This window comes from Merops nubicus, unplaced genomic scaffold (genome assembly GCF_000691845.1).
Source record: "Merops nubicus isolate BGI_N331 unplaced genomic scaffold, ASM69184v1 scaffold26871, whole genome shotgun sequence".
In the NCBI taxonomy this organism is placed as follows: domain Eukaryota; kingdom Metazoa; phylum Chordata; class Aves; order Coraciiformes; family Meropidae; genus Merops; species Merops nubicus.
In genome coordinates this window covers 1-19,746 of record NW_008586646.1, presented here as the reverse complement: position 1 = coordinate 19,746, position 19,746 = coordinate 1, and the positions used below count along the sequence as shown (strand labels likewise).

The 19,746-nt window shown below is 50.6% G+C and overlaps 1 protein-coding gene across 1 annotated transcript; it reads right to left on the bottom strand.

The window, feature by feature from the left end:
* Positions 1 to 150: 150 nt before the first annotated feature.
* Positions 151 to 14,928, bottom strand: FRMD4A (FERM domain containing 4A; the record flags this gene model as incomplete). The annotated part of the gene is made up of 8 exons (XM_008948729.1): positions 151 to 247; positions 2,434 to 3,293; positions 5,066 to 5,227; positions 6,154 to 6,391; positions 6,852 to 6,908; positions 7,953 to 8,181; positions 11,309 to 11,431; positions 14,795 to 14,928. Coding segments are annotated over 8 exons (1,900 nt in total), but the record flags the coding sequence as incomplete, so codon positions are not given.
* Between the last annotated feature and the right edge of the window lie 4,818 nt (positions 14,929 to 19,746).

Genomic DNA, 19,746 nt, shown 5'->3' with positions numbered 1-19,746 from the left:
GCTCCCCTCGGCCGAGCTCTCCCAGGGAGCTGCTCCCCACGGCCGAGCTCTCCTGGGGAGCTGTTCCCCTCAGCTGAGCTCTCCCAGGGAGCTGCTCCCCTCGGCCGAGCTCTCCCTCCCTCGCGCGGCAGCTCCCCCGCAGCCACTCACCCAGCCTGCCAGGCGAGGAGGTGGTGGGGGCTGCCCGGCGGCGTGGCTGCCAGCTCACTCGATGGCGTCGAACTCCTCTGGCTGTGAGGTAAGGCAGCTGAAAAACAACCAGAGGATGGAGAAAAATAACTGGTGAGGTGGGGGAGAAAGAGTCAGGCTGGGTCAGAAGCACCGGCTGGTCAGACCAGCAGAGACATGCCAGGCGTGTCAGGCTCGGCCTCCTGCCTCCAGGGGTGGTGGAAGATTCTCTGTGTCCCCAGGAGCCAGGGCTGGCACAGCAACAGTCTGGACAAAGGACACTGTTTTGTGTGCAAAGGAGGAAGACAGCTCTGGGGATCTCAAAAGCCACAACTACCTTCCACTGGGCTTTTGGAAAAAACAGGTTTGGCTTTGCTGACACCACTACTCTGGGACCAGAGGAAAGCTTATCTTACTTCAACGAAGACAGACGCAAGCTGGACTAAAAATGCACCATTGGCAGTGGTTCTTGTGGCAGTTTCCCTGATGACTGTCTAGCTAGAAACCCACCTGACCTGCCTTTCCTCCCCCTCAAGTCTGTACAGTGCTGACCTTCCAAATTTAATATATGCCTAGAAGTTTAATCCTCTTTGAAGGACACCGTTAAGTCCAGCAGACCTACCAGCTCGGGCTAATCAGCTAAAATGATGGCTGCTTCTGCCTGGCATCCCCTTCTGTGCTGTTCAATTCTATAGCTGCTGCCAAATGACACTTGAGGAGAGAAAAATAAATTTTCATCTTCTCCTTGGAGCTGACAGCCCCCAAGGTCAGTATCCTCCCACAGCTGTAACTGGGGACTGGGTGAACACAAAACCAGTCCGTGCTGCCCAGGTATCAAATCTGGATGTGAAGACCCAGTTGGGCAGGAGAATGGGCTGACTGACAGTGTTTTTTGACCGACAGTGGTTTTTGCATGCCCTCCCCCAACTGCCCCAGTCTTCCCTTCTAGATTACCTAACTGAACTGGTAGGGTTTCCAAAGCTAAGCAAGGCAAAGCTTTCCAGTGTTCAAGCACTGTCTGTTGCTGGGTGGAACAGAAACGCCTATTAATCAAAGAGGGGAAGACAATTTTCACAAGGAGACACAGGACAGTTCCAGCAGCTATTCACTTTTGTCTTGGTCCACATCTGGGCCTTCTAGGAGCGTTGGCATCACACATAAATCAGCCTCTTCACGAGCAGCTGTTGGTGGCCCATGAGGAGCCTGGTGTCAGACTGCCTCTCTGCCTCCATGCTGGAGGTGGCAGTGAGTACAGAGCCCCACTGGTGTCAGTGTGGTGGTCATCATGGACCAAGCACCATGCTGGGATGTCAGAAGGCCAAGAGCCAGCACAGGTGGACAATGCACTTGTCTGCTTGGGGAGAGCAGAGAGGCCAGAGAGAGGCCAGGGCAACGGTGTCTCCATGCCAAGGCTGAGGAGTGTGGAATGGTGGCAACAGGCACAGTGCGAACTCTGGCTGAACAACAATTCCTTCCAAGTAGGGCTGGATTCAGGTTTTTTAGCAAGTCCTTGATCTATCCAAACTGGCTTGTCCAGCAGTGACTGATGGCCAGTAAATATTTAAACTTGGTCTATTCCATAACACAAAGCAGCCTCCTCAGTTTAATGAATTTGACTCTTTTTGTACCGTTGAATATTAACAGCACAGAGGAGCACAAAGCTCTGCACATAGCAGAGGCACAACACTGCAGAACCTTGAGTGCTCTGATTCTCAGGGTATGATCAGCAGAGCTGCTGGAGCTGCACGGGAAACCTGAGTCTCCGTGGTGCACAAAGATGTCATCACTCAAACATTTCCATGGGGGGCAGAGGGGCCGGGATGCTCCCCGCTTAACCTCTCTCATGCTTCTGGTGTTCCACGGGGGACACGTGTGCTCCCAGGCTGTGCTGAGCCCCCACCTGCTACATCGCCCCCCTCGCTGTGATTACTGAGAGCGACTCCCCCCATGGTTTCTCCATGTTCTGCCCCTAGTGCCACCACCCAAAACCCAACTTCGCTCTGAGGAAAGACCTGCCAACAAGGGGACTTTGGTCCCTCCCTGTCTTTCGAGTCCGTCATTGCAAAGTGATCATTTCCACGGAAAAAAATCTCACCCGTTGACCGTATCAGCCAAGGCTTGCCCAGGGTTGCACCTGCAGGCTTGGCGAGCAGCACGTGAAGGCCAGATAACGTGCCAGGCTCTGGCACCGCTCTCCAGCCGCGGCACAACGCCTGGCACGAGCCCAGGCTGCCCGCAGCCCCTCTGCCCGGCCCGGGCCCTCACCTGACGTCGCTTTGCACATCTGCGGCATCCTCGTGACCCGGCTGTGCGCCACGAAGGTGCTCTGCGAGGAGGTGCTGTACTGGGAGCTGCTGTCCGAGGAGGTGGAGCTGGTGTGCGAGAGGCGGCTGTGCTCCTTGTGCGAGGCCGTGGAGCGCTGGTACCAGAGCCGCAGCTCGTCCGACACGGCAGTCCTGCCCGAGCCCTTCTCGTGGCCCTCCCTGCCCAGAGACGGAGTCCGTATGATTTGGGAGCGGGACGGGGTCAGCCTGACGGAGTCCGCTTCATCCCCGTGCCAGTTCTCCTTAAACATCCCCCCCGCCGTGTAGGAGTTGGAGGTTTTGAATTGTGCTTTCACGCTGTAGTGTCCCTCCTGGTCGTTCTCCAGGCTCCGCACCACCACGGGCGTGGAGCTGCCCTCGATGTACAGGGGGTACTCTTTGATCCTGTACTGGGAGGAGGGCTGGCTCTGGCTGTGCAGGTACACGCGGTGATGCCCCGTCCCGTTCCTCGCAGCCAGGTTGGGCATGCTCCCTGAATTGGAAGAGACCAGGTTGCCTGCCGATTTGTGCCTCTGCCTCTGCCGCTCTCTGGCTTTCGACGGGGAATCCTCTGCCAGGGTGGAGTAGTTGGGGTTCATCTGAGCGGGGTAGTAGTGCTCAGAGCTGGAATGGCTGGTGCAGGAAGAGCAGTCGTCCATGGGGTCAGAGCCGTTACTGCTACGAGTCCTTGGGGTGTAGAAGTCAGGGCTCCCTGTCTCATTTTCTGAGCCGAGGAGCTTGCCTTGCGACTCCAAACTGGAGCTCCGGTGTCTAAAGTGCTGAGCTAAGCTGTGCAGTCTGGTTGGGCTGATGTCTACTGACCTGCAGGTACCAGTAAAAAAATCCAGGTTGGTTAAGTCAACAGGACAAAGCACTACCCATCCTTTTCTGCACACAAGGCCAGCCTTGCTGGCAAGGGAATCTAAGGGCACTGAAAACCTGGACCCCACCAGCACTGCATGGGGCTGCTGCCTGCAAAGCAGCCTGCTTCCCTGCTGTAGGGTCGGGGGTGATCAGGTCCTATTCCTGCTCCTCCCCACTCTCCTTGGTGGTAGCATTCAGTCTACAGCACCACATGGGACAAAGCCCCTTGTCCAGCCCGATATCTCTGTAGCTTGGCATCCTGGGAAAGACGCAGTCTGAAGGGCAAAACCTGGGGACCTCAAGCCCCAGCTTTGCTGGTGTTGCCCTGTCACAGAGCTGTTTGAATCAGCACTGTCCCTGTGCTACCAGGCTCACCTTGCTCCAGCTCTGCAAGTCCTCAGAGGTGGTGGGATTGCCTTGCAAGAGGCTTGTGAATGCCCAGCACAGATACAATTCAGCTGGTGCCCACAGTTAGCCCAGAATGCAGCCATTTCTCCACTGGCCTCTGGAAAAGTCACCTCTGTCAAGCAGCCAGGTTCTACTGGGGCCCAGCCGTGGGTAGCACGTGTGAGGTTGTCAGTGGGTGACAGCCCTTCAGGCAACCACCCCGAATTGCAAGTTTACAAGGCTCGATTCACAGCCAGATCTGGGTGGTCTCTATTCACAGTGGCTGTTTGGAGAGGCTCAGCCGTCCTCCAGGGAGCAGGAACGCCCCGTGGCGTGTCACACACCCGCAGGACGGATGGCCAAGGCCCAGGGGTGCAACGAATGAATGGACCCCAGCCTGAGCAATGGCTGCTTCAGACACACCAACGGCCCCTACCCGGTCAAGGCCACTTCTCAAGCACTGTGCCAGGCTCGTTTCTCACACAGTTTGGCCCCAGTGTTAACAATCATTCCACTCTCGAGAGGTCCTCCCAGCCAGGAACTTGTAACAAACTCAGTGCACAGCTTTAATGCCTTCTATTGTCTCTGCCTGAGTCGGACCTGTTGGCGTGACTGTCGATTTACACCGAGCTAACTGATGTCAGCACCACCCGAGGGCAGGATACCCGACAGCACACAGCTCTGGCTCAGCTCTGCTTCCTGCAGTGTCCACAGAGCTTGCCATGAGAGCAAAACAGCAGCAAAGCTCAATGGTTTGTAGAAATCTTGCTGAAAATTGCGCAACGTGCATCAGATCACCTCCCTCACACACTTTGCTCTTTCCTCTGTCAGTCCTGGGCCTATGCCAGTGCCACCTGGATCCTCAGGTGCATTGCTTTATATAGGCTCTCCCTCCACATAAGATCACACATGTGCAAACATTTTGTCTGAGAGAGAATTAACACTACCCAACATTTTGTGCCAGACAGGAAACAACATGTTATCTCCAGCTGGACCCATGGAGGAATTTACTGCAGAATTAAGCAGTAGCACCACATCCCCTTTAAAAGTGGCATGGGGTTTGTGGTGCCTATAAACATCCCTGAGATGAAAGGTCACAGTGGGAGAAAAGCTTCATTACTTGGAGGGAAAGATGAGGGGCAGGACTGTGTTATCTGAAGCGATTCCAGGATCTCAGATCAGGAGATTCCCTGCTGGCAGCAGCACACGAGCCCCTAAGGCCATCGGGAGCGGTCTGTGTCCTTTCCCGAACGGGAATTACCTCACCTCCTCGGGGCAGGATTAAGCAGAGTATGCATGCCAGGGGGAGGGGGCGAGCACGGCGCGGCGCCGGGCGGACTCACCGCGTGGAGTGGACGTAGTGGGGGCTGCGCACCCGCAGGTCCGGCGTCGAGGGCATGCTGGACTGGGAGTTCCAGTGGGGCAGGCTCCGGATGGGGCTGTTCTGCAGCGAGCTCCCGCCCGCCTCCGCGCAGCTCCCGCTGCTGGGGAACCGCTTGTGGCTGCTGCGGAGCAAACACCCCCTTCAGTCCCTCACGGAATGGGGAAGGGGCTCCCGCGCCGCCTCCCAGACCTCAGGCGTGCGCCTGGGATCTCCTGGGGTCAGTGGGACTCGGGCCTGTGCTGCTCTGAGCAGTGTGCCAGAGCCTGTGCTTCTGCAGTAGCCAGAGGTCGAGGCCAAGCCCTCTCAGAGCCCTCAGATGATCCACCATCCTTCCTTTCGAAATGCTTTTTAAAGTAACACTGAGATATCAAGCAGTAGTTGTGTGGATGTGGTCTGTTTTTATGACATGCTTATTGGCCAAAACACTTAAAAAGACTCCTTTTGCTATGGGATGGCTTTGTAAACTTTGACAGGGCTCACACCCACCCCTCCTGAAAGCAGAGGCTATCTTTGCTTTCACAGATTGAGTACTGGGTTCACTTTTGGGTGCCACAGGGTAAGCAGGACATTGAGGGGCTGGAGTGAGTCCAGAGAAGGGCAATGAGGCTGCTGGAGGGGCTGGGGAAAGTGGCTCATGAGGAGCGGCTGAGGGAACTGGGGTTCTTTAGTCTGGAGCAGAGGAGGCTGAGGGGAGACCTTATTGCTCTGTACAACCACCTGAAAGGAGGCTGTAGTGAGGTGGGGGTTGGTCTCTTCTCCCAAGTAACTAGCAATAGGATAAGAGGAAATGGGGTTAACTTGCAGCAGGGGAGGCTTTGATTGGATATTAGAAGAATTTCTTTACTGAAAGAGTGGCAAGGCACTGGAACAGGCTGCCCAGGGAGGTGGTGGTGTCCCCATCCCTGGAGGTGTTCAAAGAATGTGTGGATGTGGTACTTTAGGACATGGTTTAGTGGTCATGGTAGTGTTGCATTGATGGCGGGGCTCGATGATCTTAGAGGTCTTTTCCAACGTTAATGATTCTGTGATTCAAGATAGCTGGCTCACCTGGAATGACTGTGTGAGGAGCGTTTCTTGACCTTCTCATAGGGTTCGTCCAAGGATGACTCGCTCCACATCTTGGGCTTGATGGGGGACTTGTCATAGTCGTTGCGGTGGTAATGCATTTGGCGGAGGCCTTCCAGAGACTGCGGAGGAGGGGGCCTGTTGTGCAAGGGTGGCCGGGGAGGGAGTCCTTTGTGTGGGGACTGGAGAGGGGATATTGTGCTGGTGACCTGAGAATCCTCTGTGAACAGAAGAAGGAAGAGAGGGGATGGCTGTGTCATACTTCTAATGGCAGCACAGCCCTGGAGGACACCATCACACCTCCAGAGTCTCCTTCCTTACCCTGCTTCTCCTGGCTGTGTTCAGGAGCAACCTGAAGACCCAACTTCCAGAAGTGCACCAGCTAACATTCCCATTTTGGGAAGTCAGCAACAGTGTGTGATACATTAAAACAATTGAAACCTTAAAAGAAAATAAGGGGGCATTCTGGGACTCTCTTGAAAGAAATCAGAGCAGTAACTGTGGCAATGCTCAGGCTCCAGGCCTGACGTCAGACTACCAGGGGGACTTGGGAAACCAAACGTGTTTGCTACTGGGATGTTTGAGTGGATTATTACACAGAACAGTTCCTTCACTCTGAGTGTCAATCAGGAGTCCACACATCCCTCCCTGCCCTCCAGAACATATGGCAGCCAACATACCATCCTCAAGAACGAGGGCATCTGACAGGGAGCTGTCTTCACTGGCAATGTTTCCTTCTGAAGGGGAGAAAATACACACATGGTCAGATGGTCCTGAGAACTGCAGTGGCTGAGTGCTGAGCTGCACTGGGATCTTCATCCACTGAGCCTCAGCCTTAAGCAGTCACCCATGTTTTCCTCCCCACACTGCTGAGAATCAAGATTCCTTTAAACCACTGACTCTGCCCACTCTCAGTCTCAGAGGGCGGTTGTTAAATTCATGGTGATTAGGACAACAGAGAGCTGAGATCCCCAGAGGATGCAAAATGAGTTACTGAGATTTATACTGTGGGCCTTAAGGACTCTGGGTTTGATCTCCACCTTCTTAAAACCATCACCCTGTTGGTAACTAAAGGCTCACACTAGGAACCAGTTCTGTGTAGCTCAGGGGAACACTTTCTGAGCATCCTCTGTAGCAGCAGGAGAAGCTCTTAGATCCTTGGTGTGCACATGTCTGAACTGCCTCCCCCACCCCGTGTCCTCACGCCTGTCTGAGATCCCTGACTGTGTTACAGCTTGGTACCCAGGCCACAAATACAGCAGCTCTAATCTCAGTTCCTGCTGCTCAGGCACAGAAAAGCTCTGCAAGTCAGAGGGCAAAACCAGTAAGGGAGAAAGAACCACAGCAGACAGTTAATGGATTTCAAGAAAAAACAGTCAACAACCCACTAAACCATAAAGTGCCCTGAATTACATTTAAAAAAGAAAAAAAAAAAAAAAAAAATCATTTGCCTAAAGCAATGACACTGCTACCACTTTGGTTTTAGAGATGCCTCAGGTAGAGTGCTCCCCCCCACCTGCTAACACTCCTGACCAAAGCAGTCACGGCCTGCTCTCCCGTCACACTTGTCACCCCCAGTGTGACACTGCTGCTGGTGCTGTGAGCCCCCACACGTGGGGACAGGAGGGGACAGGAGAGGACAGTCCACCACCAGCACCCACTGCATCCTCCGGACAGCAGAGTGAAGAGGAGGGAGGGGAACCCGTGCCTCAAGGCAAGCATTTGACTCGCTGCCCTCCAGAGACCCTCCCGTGATGCCAGGGGTGCCAAGCCCCGCTCACCATCTATGATCAGGGAGGCCCTCTGGGTTGGCTTCTTCCCAGACTTGATGCGATACTCATTGATGGCATTCTCGATCTCCTGCAGCTTCTTCAGGGCGTTCAGGTAGGACGTCTTCCTCTGTTTCTTCAGCTTTTTGCTGACGTTCGGGTCGCTCGCCAGGCGCCGGGCAGCCTCCGTGATCTGGGACTGGATGGCAAACTCCCTCTCCAGGCGCTCCAGCTCTGCCTCCTGGGGAAAGGCAAGTGCATTCTGGCTACCAACAAACTCTCCCAGCTGAGCTATGGCAAAGCTCCCCCTGAACCTGTCTAGTGGGCCTCCGACCAAGGCTCTGCATCAGCAAAGTATCCACGATCATGCTGCTCCCCTCATCTCAAGACCTCCCTGGGCATGCCTCTCATCTCACCTTCATCTGCCCACACGAGTGCCTGGGAGCACAGCTAGTGGAAGGGACAACCCACACAAGGAAGACTTGTGCTCCAGCCCTAGCCCTGCTGTGCTGTTCAGCTTCTAATGCAGCTCAGGATGGCCTAGTTCAACGATGCTCTACTGCTGACATCCTCATCCTTATATACCCATCTGTGGGTAACACCTGCCTCCCACCTGCTCCTTCTCTCTCTTCCCTATCTCCATATTTGACCCTCGTTTGATATCAGTGTTACGTATTGATGCTGAGCTACAGCTTTAACTTTCTTGACAGCTTTGCTTGGCACACACCAAACTCTTTGGGTTGAAAAAGCCTAAGATGGGCTAATTCCTCTCTGGTGTATGGCCATCAAAATCCAGGGGAGAGTATGAGCTGAAGTAATTACAGGCTGCTGCAACTGGCTGCACCAGGAAATTGTCTCCTAAAGTGACAATCCAGGAGGGTGACTTCAGAGTGAGCAGTGTCTTACAGCAAGCCTTCTGTATGCTGAAAAGAGTCCCCAGCACCAGCCCTTGCAGGGTCTCAGCTCAGTTTTTAAATGCAACCAAGTACACCCTGGAAGCTACCTACTGATTTTAAGTCATCCTCCAAAGTCATGGGATTTAGATAAGGGAGAAGCTGATAGAGAGCTTCCTGGTCTGCCTCAGAACCTCAAACTGTGAGCTTCAAAGGTGCTTGCTAATCTGCAACGGATCTGGCTACCTTCCTCAGCTTGATTGAATTCTGGCTGTCAGTTTGCAAGAAAGAGGAACACAGTACATTGCAAATTGGGGAAAAAATGGCAAGCTTCCCTGCTTTTAGTGAATGGTGGGAGTTCAGATAGCAATCACCAGCAGCCATATATTCATGGGAATCCCCGTCATGCAAATCCAAATCCTTTCTCCTTGTTCAGCAGCAGCATATGCTGCAAGAGCTGATGCTGTGGGAATTAATCAGACTGAAGTCGTTCTCTAGAAGTTTTTATTCTGGGCTTCTGGCTTAAAAAAAAAAAAATCCCTTCACTGTCAGTGGTGAGTCAGCATTGCCTTCAAACTACAATTGTAATTTCTCTCACCTTACTGAAGGCTGAACCCACTCCCCATCTTATCAACAGATCCCTTTTGCTTTGAAGAGTTTATAAGCTCTATCAATACCAAACTTCTATAAAATGAATTTAAGACCATGGAATTTTAAGGTCTGGAACCTGATTTGCCATCTTCTGGTAAAATCTCTCCCAGAGTTGGGAATTATGGATGACATAGAGGCAATTATTCCAGTATGACCCTTCCGTGCAACTCTTCCTCTGACAAAGCTCTCACTAAGTGTACGGTGAGTTTGATGTGAGCTGTCATTTCAGGCCTTTGCAGATTCAGTGCTAAATCATTCAGTACATCTTAGGAAAAACATCACTTTCCTCTCAGCCATAATTGCCTATTTTTTTCCAATGAGGCCCCCCTACAAAGAAAACCTCAGAAAATGAGGACTACTATCTGCTTTCAGATGGAAGTGCCTTGCTTCAGGTTCTTGTCACAGTTGGTAATATCAGTCCTGAATTTACGTGACGGAGGGAGTATTTCACCTTTTGTTTTAAACTGAGTTTCTAGTGTTTGCACTTGCTGAAAAGCCCACGTAAATCATCACTGGCCTCTCTAAGTGCTCTCAGACTGGCAGCCAAATAAATACAACTCAACATTGTTCTTCGAGAACAGAAATTTATGGTTTTCATCACAGTCTTAAAGTTTGACAGATGAAAAGGGAAGTAGAGAAAAGCTGAGTCAGCGTCTTTAGACTGTTGATGCCAAAAGGCAGAGTGCCTGCAATGGGGAGGAGCTGCTTTACCTTCATCCTCTCCTCATCCAACCTTGCCACTGGAGTAAGAGATTCCTCACCCGCTGTTCCCAAAAGCTCCCTCATAGCAGTAAGAATTGGGCAAGCTGGAGATCAGGTAATAACTGAGCAGCCAAAAGACTGCAGGGGTTTTAGGAGTAACTCAGCTAAGCTGTGCTTCCCTTTGAAAAGCTTAATTAAATGTGCTAGTTCATGAATATTTGACTGTGGTGGAATTCCTCTCCCAGGCTCCATTGAGAACAAAACATAAGAGATTCAGCTGTTTATTTTTTCAGCAGAAAATGCCAACAAAATGACAAACGGTTAATTCCCCATCTGAACTGAGCTTTAAACCACACAGTCACACCAGCTTCAGTCTCTCCTCTTACAAAAATAAAAAGGAAACTCAAGACTGGAATATACACAAGTGTCTTGAGACAAATGTGTCTCTGCAGACAATGGCTTTTCTGTGAATCCGGTCCCGCCTTACAGCTGCTGCAGGCCTGTTTTCACAGCCACGGTTCAGGGCACTGACCCAGCACATTGTGGGAGCAAGAGAAGAGAACAAACACTCCCTGGCAAACCCAGAAAAAACCTAATTCCAGCTCCCCATAGGTAGGGATGAAGGCTCTTCTGTTTACGGGCCAGGGAGCAAAACACTTCCATCCTGCTGTTGCAGGGCTAAGATGGGTATTTGTGACTCTCTTCTTGGTTAGGGGAGCTCTGAACCCAGGGTGCTGCTGCAGCAGAAAGCAAGGGGCTGTTGGCAGTAGCAACACGGGGGGCAGCAGGGCTCACATAGCTCCAGGGGCTCACGATGTGCTCCCTACTCACACAAGTCACTAGTCCATAGTCCAGCTGGTCACCCAGGCTATTTCTGCTGCCTCTAACAATGCCAGGACTGAACTTTGAGGGTTTAACCTTTACTCCAGAGTCTGAACTAAAGGCACCAGCTCTGTTACTGCTCCCTTGTTCTGACGGATATGAAAAGAAAGCATCAAGACCCGCTACAGTAATTTAAAGCAAAAATGACTGTAGGACTGATGGTTCCAATATGATGCGCCACAAACACCTTTAAGACCTGAGGTGGGGACACCGAGCTGGAAGGGAAGGGCACAGCCTCACCTCTCCCTTAGGCAGGATTTTCTGCTCATCCAGTTTAAAGGCAGTTCCTATTCTTCTCCTTACAATAGGTGGCTCCTCCCCGGGATCTAGGGGGTATTCTCGTGGCAGCTTTCCTGTGAGCTCCTGTAAGCAGAAAATACTGTTAGTGATCCGGGAAATCCTGCAGTTGAGCAAAGCACAACACTGCTCTTGAACTGTGACTGTAAAATGACAGGCTTTCATTAACAACATATCCAGTTCAGCCAGCTGATAAGCATACAGGAGAGCACCCAGCCCTGCAAACTCATCCCAGAACCTGACACCGAGGGCGGGGAACTTTTCCTTCTGTGCATGAATCCAAACTTTGCCCAGGGTAGGTCTGTAAGGTGGTGCCCATCCCTAGGGCGTTGGGGCCTGAGGCTGAACGCACTGCAGCACACATGCTCTCATCTCTGCTGCAGGGTGAGTAGGAAGGAAGAGCTTCTGCCTGCTGAGCTGCTTCTGAGAGGGGGGTGAGTAGATCCGAGAGCCTTCATGCAGGATGCAGGTCTGCTGAGTCAGAAAGCCCCACTGGCAACAGCTGTGCAGGTTACAACCCGCACAGAAAAACATTCCCACCTGATTCATGATGTGTCTGAGAGGAATGCAGTGAAAACGGTCACTACAAGCAGTGCCTGGTACCTCATTACCTGTCAGATAACACTTCATGTATCAGAGGCCCTTCTAAACCCCCCTGATGTCACAGGCAGCCTTGGAGCAGTATTAGATGATGCTTTGTTATACTGATGGGGTTATTCACAAAGATTTGTCCAAAATCTGAAGCAAACCCCATGTTGCTGAGGAATATCTGGAACACAGGAAGCAGTAAGTCCCACTCACTGCTGCTGTTAATGCTGTGGGTTTCTGCCCCCGGACTACACAATACAGCCACACAGATCTGAATTGAAGGCATTCAAATGCCTGCAGAAAAAGGCAGGAGCCTCACTACCAGCACAGCCTGACTCCTTATGCTCACAAGTCTCCCCACGAAGGACAAAAGGCTTTTGTGTTCCTTAGCATCAGCCTTGAGAGGATCCAGCTGGCAGAGTAACCTAAATCATCCGAATCCCAAAGAACAGCAGCTGACCTCAATGCGAGTGTGCAGCTCAGGCCCCTGCCTGCCCCGGCCTCTCCCCGGCTCCCTAATGGGGTTTTTCTTTCTACTCTTTTCAGGTCACTAGGAAACGAGGACCTGGCCTTTTCAAATCTCTCCTTTAAGCAATTCCCAGCAGAATGGGTTTGCAGCACAGCTCTGTGCGGACGTGCACGGCCCCCTTTTAGGAGAGGCACTGTTGCAATGCCTCAGTCCCACCCTGCGTTGCCCCTCCAGCCCCGTGGGGTTATTTCAGCTTTTCTTCTGGAACGTGTTCCTTCCAGTGGCATGTGGCTCTAAGCACTGCATCAAGACACAGACTCCTGTATCCTTTCCTAAGGAAAACAAGGATATTTCTTTATAACCCCTAACTTAACACAAAGCAGGGCATTGAGAAAAGAGTTAATATCTTCTGTAAAATGCTCAAGATTGGGGCAGAAGAAAATTAACGTGGGCTACTGCCTCCATAAGCTGAAAAGTATTCACAGGCATGATCCTGAAATGCAATCTAAATTAATAAGTAACTGGAGTATCCATGGCCCAAAGTAACCCGATGCCACTGTTACAAATGGCTGGGTCCATGCTTATTTGATTATGCCCCCAGTTTTAACCCTTTTTTATCTCCTGGTTGCCCTCCTTCTCCTTCTGTTTTGGCCATTCCCATGCCAAAGCAGAAAGGACAAAGCACAACCCAAGAGGAAATAGTTCCAACTACAGGCTGCTGATGGATGAGCTGTAGGGTTGCAAGATGGGGTCAGATTGCAAGTGTCCATCAACTGCCTCTCTCAGATCACCCACAGCAAGCACGAACACTTTCTCCCAGCTCTGACGGTGCTGACAGATGGACTCTGGCCAGCCTTGCTGCAGCACGTTCTGGAGATCCTGCTGCTTACCACCGGCTCCAGGCCCCAGCAGGAGCCTTCACCTGCATCCTGGTTGCTCACAAAGTGCCTGAGGCTGCACTGCAGACCTGGCTGGGGTTAAAGTGAAGGCACTGGGCTGTGAGCTCCTGCACTGGTGGCACAGGCATATCCAGCTTCCCCTGCATGTGGTGCTGCTGCTGCGAGGCGTTAGTCATCAGCAGTCAGGCAGCTTTAGCTTAGGGTGGCAAATTCCTCCAAGCACAAGTAAAGCCCCCAGACCTTGTCCATCAGCCCACGACGAGCGTGTGACTGCTTCCTGAGGGACTTGGGAGACTGGAGCTGGTCCTGTGACCTTTATCAGCATTTGTTCACTGAAGTCAACCAGGACCTTCCAGGTGGGAAAGGATTGCTCTGTGGAGTAAAGGACAGGGACTGGGCCAGCAGAGCTTTCTGCAGATTTTCTTTGTTGAGAGGTATTTTCCACAACTTATTCTTGTTGGCATTAAAACTAAAGACTAATTGAAAACAATGTGCAATGGGAGCTGACTCTGACCTATTTCCCCAATTTTTGTCAAAGGTGAGATACACATCAAATATTAAGCAACAGTTGGAAGATCTCAGTGCCACTGTCTGCAGCCAGCTTCCTGTTGTGCTGCGCATCACGATTTGTTGTTAAATTCAGATTTTCAGGCCTGGTAAACAAAGAGGAATTGCTGAATGACCCAAGTGTATGCTGCTGGTAATCTTTACACACAGCTGCAGCAGGGCTGTGGTTTCCCTAAACATTAAACTGATCTCCCAACTGGCCTCCTGTGTACTCCAAGAATGAACTGGCAAAGTGAGTGGGAAGGTTGTGAGATGACTTCCTGAGCTGTCCCAAACATCCTGGGATGAACGCAGTGGTTCTTCTTGGCAAGGTCTGCCACCACACCACCATTCCTCTCCAGCAGTGCCAGAACTTGTTGGATGAAAGGGATCTACAAGGAGCAGGTAAGACCCTGTGCGCTGTACAGAAGAATGTGCTGGGAGAAGAAAAGAACATTAGGTCAGGTCTGCTCCAAGAAGGACTTCTATCAGCCTGGGTGTTTTGGTTTTTTTTTTGGCTAATGAAGTCAAAAGCATTTGAGAAGTGATGACCAGTACACAGCACAGCATTCCTATGCCACTTAGGTAGCTGCGTACTCCCCCTGAGGTCAGTAAGAAGCCTGGCTGAATGCTTTTTAAACACAATTTCAAACAGCAGACATGGACACTAAGCACCCTCCTGGCCCCAAGCCAACTGGGTACCCAGCTGACATGAGGTCCCCTTCTCTGGGGGGGTGTAATGTCCTGAGACATTGCAGTCTGGAGTTGAAAGATCTGGACCTTCCTCAGGCCACTGTACCACAGCCTTAGTGAGAGGTGACTATGGAAGGAATTTCTGCTCCCCACTGCACACCCCATCCACACAAGGAGCACGCTGTAACAAGGGAAGCAAGAAGGAGTTAGGGGTACAGAAGGCCCGTTGCGTACCGCTTCTCGGAGACACAGCTTCTTCAGCTCCTCCAGGCGCTGGCGCAGGGTCTCCTCCAAAGCCTCCTGCCTGGACTTCAGTGCAGCCAGCATGTCTTTCTTGGCAGACTGAGAACTATCTGACTCTTGGGAACCTATCAATAAACAATGATTTCACTAGGCCAGCTGACAGCAGAATACGCATCTGGAGCACTTGTAATTTTACCAAAGCTTGGATCCAGTCCTTCAAAAAGAGATCAGACTGTGACATGAAGCAGGTGTTACCCAGTCATGTTTGTTTACAGCAAATTCTTAATGTTTAAGCTAACAGACAGAGATTGGACAGTGGAGCACACAAAGACATTTGTAATCATTATCCAGAAAAATAAAAGCGACAAAATTATTCATGTGAAGTTCTAGGAAAAAAAAAAGACATATGATTCCTCTGAAATGTCCCAATAGCAAATAACAGTACAGCTTACGAGGCCCTGGGGATTCATTTTTGGGAAATTAAGCCCAGGAGAAAGCATTTAATAATACAGCCTACTTCTTAAGGACTGCAATTATCTTAGCAGCAAACATTTAATTCAACCCACTTACAGTGCCATGAAAAAACGGAATGGAACAAAATTACCTAGCAATATTCCTGTAAAACACACCAAGACAACTATAACCCAGAGGTCCTTCTGGGCTTGTAGCTGTTCCTTGCAAAGACACAGCTCCAAATATTTAAACAGGATGTCTCAATGGCTTGACTTTGCTAACGGCAATTACCAAGCAACTTCCACTGTACTAAGTCCACAGATTAGGCCAGACTCTGTTGCTCAGATGTCAGGACAGCATTTGTAACTTCAGGTCTTGAGGGGAACACATTGATGAGAAGCCTAACTGAATTTTGGTTTGGGATGGTGCATCAATTGCTATCCAAGATCTAGCATCTCAAAGAAGGGGCTACGTTGGCTGCATCCATTTATAGGTCCCCAACTTGAGCAGCTGATTTTTCAGGATGTGCTTAGCATTCTCCCTCTTTAAGACACCTCTGGGCTTAGGGATGAGTGAGGTCACTACTTTGCTCCCATATTCTGCTTTGCATAAGCCAAGTGTGTCCTTTCATCAGAGTAAGGACATGAAGGTTATGGCCACACTGTGAGATGAAAAGCAAGTTCAAGACGGGGTGAACTCCATTTCTACACGTGTTCCACTCATATTACTGGCTGTTGTGCAGTGGCAGCTGCAGTTCAAAGCATTCACCTTATGTTTATGGAAAGCTGAGTTCTGGTATCTGTGGTGGATTCAGCAGTAGTATCTTTCATGGGGTGGCAATTACGATACAGGATGCTGTGAGAGCCATGCTCTTTTGGATTGGCAGTGGGATACTCTAACCCACCTAAAATGGCACCTGACATCCACATTTAGAGCTGGGTTGTGCCCAGTGCTTTGTAGGGACTTCTTGTGGTGTACTGCAGGTTTATGCCTGCAGAAAAGCCTCTGACCCAACAATGTTTTCAAAGGGGTTCCTCCTGGTCCACAGTGGTTCCCCAGTGATCTCAGCACCCACTGTCCCAGGGTGACTCTGAGGGGCTCCTCTGCCCCCCTAGAGCAATGGCACAGAGAAAGCAGACCTTTGTTATCTGCAGGAGTCAGATACAACAGGATGCTACATGGAATACTCTGTGTAGCTGTGGGATGGAGGTTAGAGGGGGCTTCTAGATACATTTTCAGCTTGGCCTCCAAGTGTACAGTGAAAACACTCAGCCCAAGGAGGCTGAAACGTCGCTGCCATTTCACAGAGCTCTGAAAGTACTGTGAACAACTCTGTTTTGGCAGCAAAACAGTGAAACTTGTGCTTTCAGCTTCATCTTTCACTGCTACTATTCCAGTAGACCGTTAAAGCTAAATGCAAAGAGGCTTGAGGCAAACAATGCCATGAAAGGGTTCTGCATTGGCCCAGGGGGAGCAGGGAATCCATCTCACAGAACTTTTTCATCACTATTTTCTGCAGTTTTCGTACGGGAAGACAGCTGGCACTTACCCTGTGCAACACCACCCTGCTCTGTTACACCTTTTACTGGGCTGTCCTGGGGAGGGAGAGGTGGAAAAAGGGCTCTCTAAAGGTCAGCCAGGCTGAGCATCATCAGACAAAGGACAACTTCATGGCAAGATGCTTGTTCAGTTGCTGTAGTCATCCTCATCTCAAGTGGGTGTGCTCTCATACAGCAACAAAAGTTAATTCTGCAAACACATCTGTGCTGCAAGAACTTGACGGATCTTCTAGAGGAGCCTTGTATTTGCTCTGGCAGGGAAAGCCCTCTCTAGCATTTACTAATTCTTAATAGGAACCCTGGTGAGCAGTTACTAGCAAAACCTGAACTGCTGAATTTCTTCAGTGAACTGCCAACAAACTGCTGAGTCCCAGTAAAACGTTGCTCATGATTCCAGCAGATGTTTCAACCCTTTTTTTTTCTTTTATGACAACGTTAATGACTGACGTTTTCCTTTCAACTGCTCTTCCCCTTTCCTTCCTCTCTCTGCTCCCACCTCCACACCACCCCAGATTTATTTTTAAAAGCTATTCGTTTCTGCACTGCGGGTTGCCACAGCAGCAACATAGATGCTGGAACATTTAAAAGCTGTAACCCTGGCCAGATGCCTGAGCTGGTTTGGGGTGTGCTGACAAAAAGGAAACAAATGGCTTCTGGCTGAGCTGGTGCGGACCCAAATCAAGCACAGACAGCTCACAGCATCTGCTCCAGCTGTGCTTATCCTGGGTGAGAACCACGCTGCTCCCAACCCTGATGCACTCGGTGGCAGCGTCCACAGAGTGCACGTTTTGCCACCTTTTTCATCCCTCCCAGAAGGCAAAGGAACTGGGGGAGATGTGGAAGTGTATTGACACATTCTGAGCTAAGCAATGGGATTACTGCTGAAACCAAAGTCAGTCACTCTCGGCACTAGTGAACGAGCTCAAACTAACCTTCTCCACGTGTGTTTGTACCACAAACTCTTCTAGCATGGTGTGGCTTCAAAGGCCACTGGACAGGACACACTTCATGGCTTGTGATGCTGAATTTTTTTAGCTTGGCCATACCTGACTTGGATGATGCCTTGGGCATACTGCAGGACTGACTTACTTCTTCAGACCTTCATGAAGGTTCTCCTTTTAGCTAGGTTTTATTTATTCAATTATTTATTTATTCAAAAGCTGAACTATTTTGGGGCGTATTATTAGGTTTTTATGGGTTAGATTCTCAGCTTGCTCTCGCAGGTGAAAAGCAAATGGAAAACCTGATCAGTCAAGACAATCACACCCGTGTGAGATGGTTGTGAAGGAGCAGGGAACAGTGCTTTGTATTGCTGAGGTGCCTACAGCTTCCATTAGAGGCTCTTTTTTTATAGATATGTATTAATCCAACCCTTGAGCAAGGTTGTGACCGCAGAACAGCTTCTAAACCCAGGGGCAATTGACCCAAAAATGTCAGAACAAATCAGAAGGCCATAAAAATCACCACAGAAATAATCAAAGACCAGCACAAACCAAACCAATCAAGCAGCTACTACCTTAAATCTGCCTTATTAAATATGATGCTCACTGAGTCATGGCTGCCCAGGAGATTCCAAAGGGGATCATCAACAAAGAACAACCAGTCCTTAAAGATCAGTCCTAACATGAGCAACTCCTGCTGCAACAGAAACAGTTGATTGGGAGGCTTTCTCAGGTATTTTATCTCCCACAATTAGGGCAAACTCCTAATGCAGTAAACAGAAAAAAATGTTGCTGAAATATGTAATTTTGAAACTTTCTGTGAAAGTTATTATTCAGTCTCCTTCCCATCTGCTCCACGAATATCTACCAAACTCTGATTTTTAACACACACTTCTGCAGAACCATCTGAGGTCTCTAAAAGAAGAAGAGTTGTGAAAAGACACCAGGTAGCAAGCACAGGGCCTTCTCTTTGGTGGGCACCAGGAACCTTCTGAATTGGGGTGTTTTTTATAGCTGGTGCTGTTGGTTTAATTTCAAAGCCAAGGCAACTGTACATGCCCTCTCCTCCTTAGTGTACAGGATGGGACACAGGTCTTGGTGACATGAACATCTACTTAATACCATGTTAGTCTGTGGAGAAGATACTCATCTTCTGATACCCACTTGGCTTCTCTGGGCAATTTCTTCATTCACTGACATTCAGGAGAACATGAGCTGTGAAACTGGAGGAGAACATGGTATTCCCTGCCCAACTCACTCCTTCAGCACAACTGATGGCTGAACTTCTCCACCAGTGCCAATGGACTGGTTTCTCACTTCTCCAATACTGGTGATGTCAAGACTGTTTTGGCGACGTCGAAGAGGACATGAAGCAAGGGAGTCCCACCTCAAAAGGATCTGACCAAGGCGATGTGCTGTGCCTGTGCAGATCTATAGAGGCTCTGAGCTACCAGGTGTGTTGGCTCCAAACCAAGCTTTGCTTTAACACTTGTCAAAGAGATGAGACTGGCAACGTGAGCCATCATTCTGAAGAGGAAAGCCCTACCCGTGCTCACTGTTTGTCCCCATTTCCTCTAGCTGCTGTAGGAGACTGGAGTCAGCTTGGAGAAGGGATAAAGCAAGCAGGGAGGATAAATGGGATGCTGAAGAGCACAGAGAGCCCAGGCTTGGGGATAGCAGCTGTGAGGGCAGAGGAGATGCAACAGGGTGGCAGTGGGGCAGCGAGGCAAGAGCATCCGGGCAACTCTTCTCATTTTGTGCATCTCCTGCTCCAGGAAAAACACATCTAAATACGGCAAACTCCTCACCCTACATCCGGCTGCTGGCTCCAGCTCGCTGGCCTTTGGCCGAGGCCCCCATGGCAGGCTGTCCCCTGGGCAGGGCCGGTGCCCGGGCTGACTCACCAGGGCAGGATGTCAGCACAGGAGGGACGGGCAGCGGCCTCGCGCCGCCGCCATCTCCGGGCCGGGCCAGGCGCACGGGATTTCCT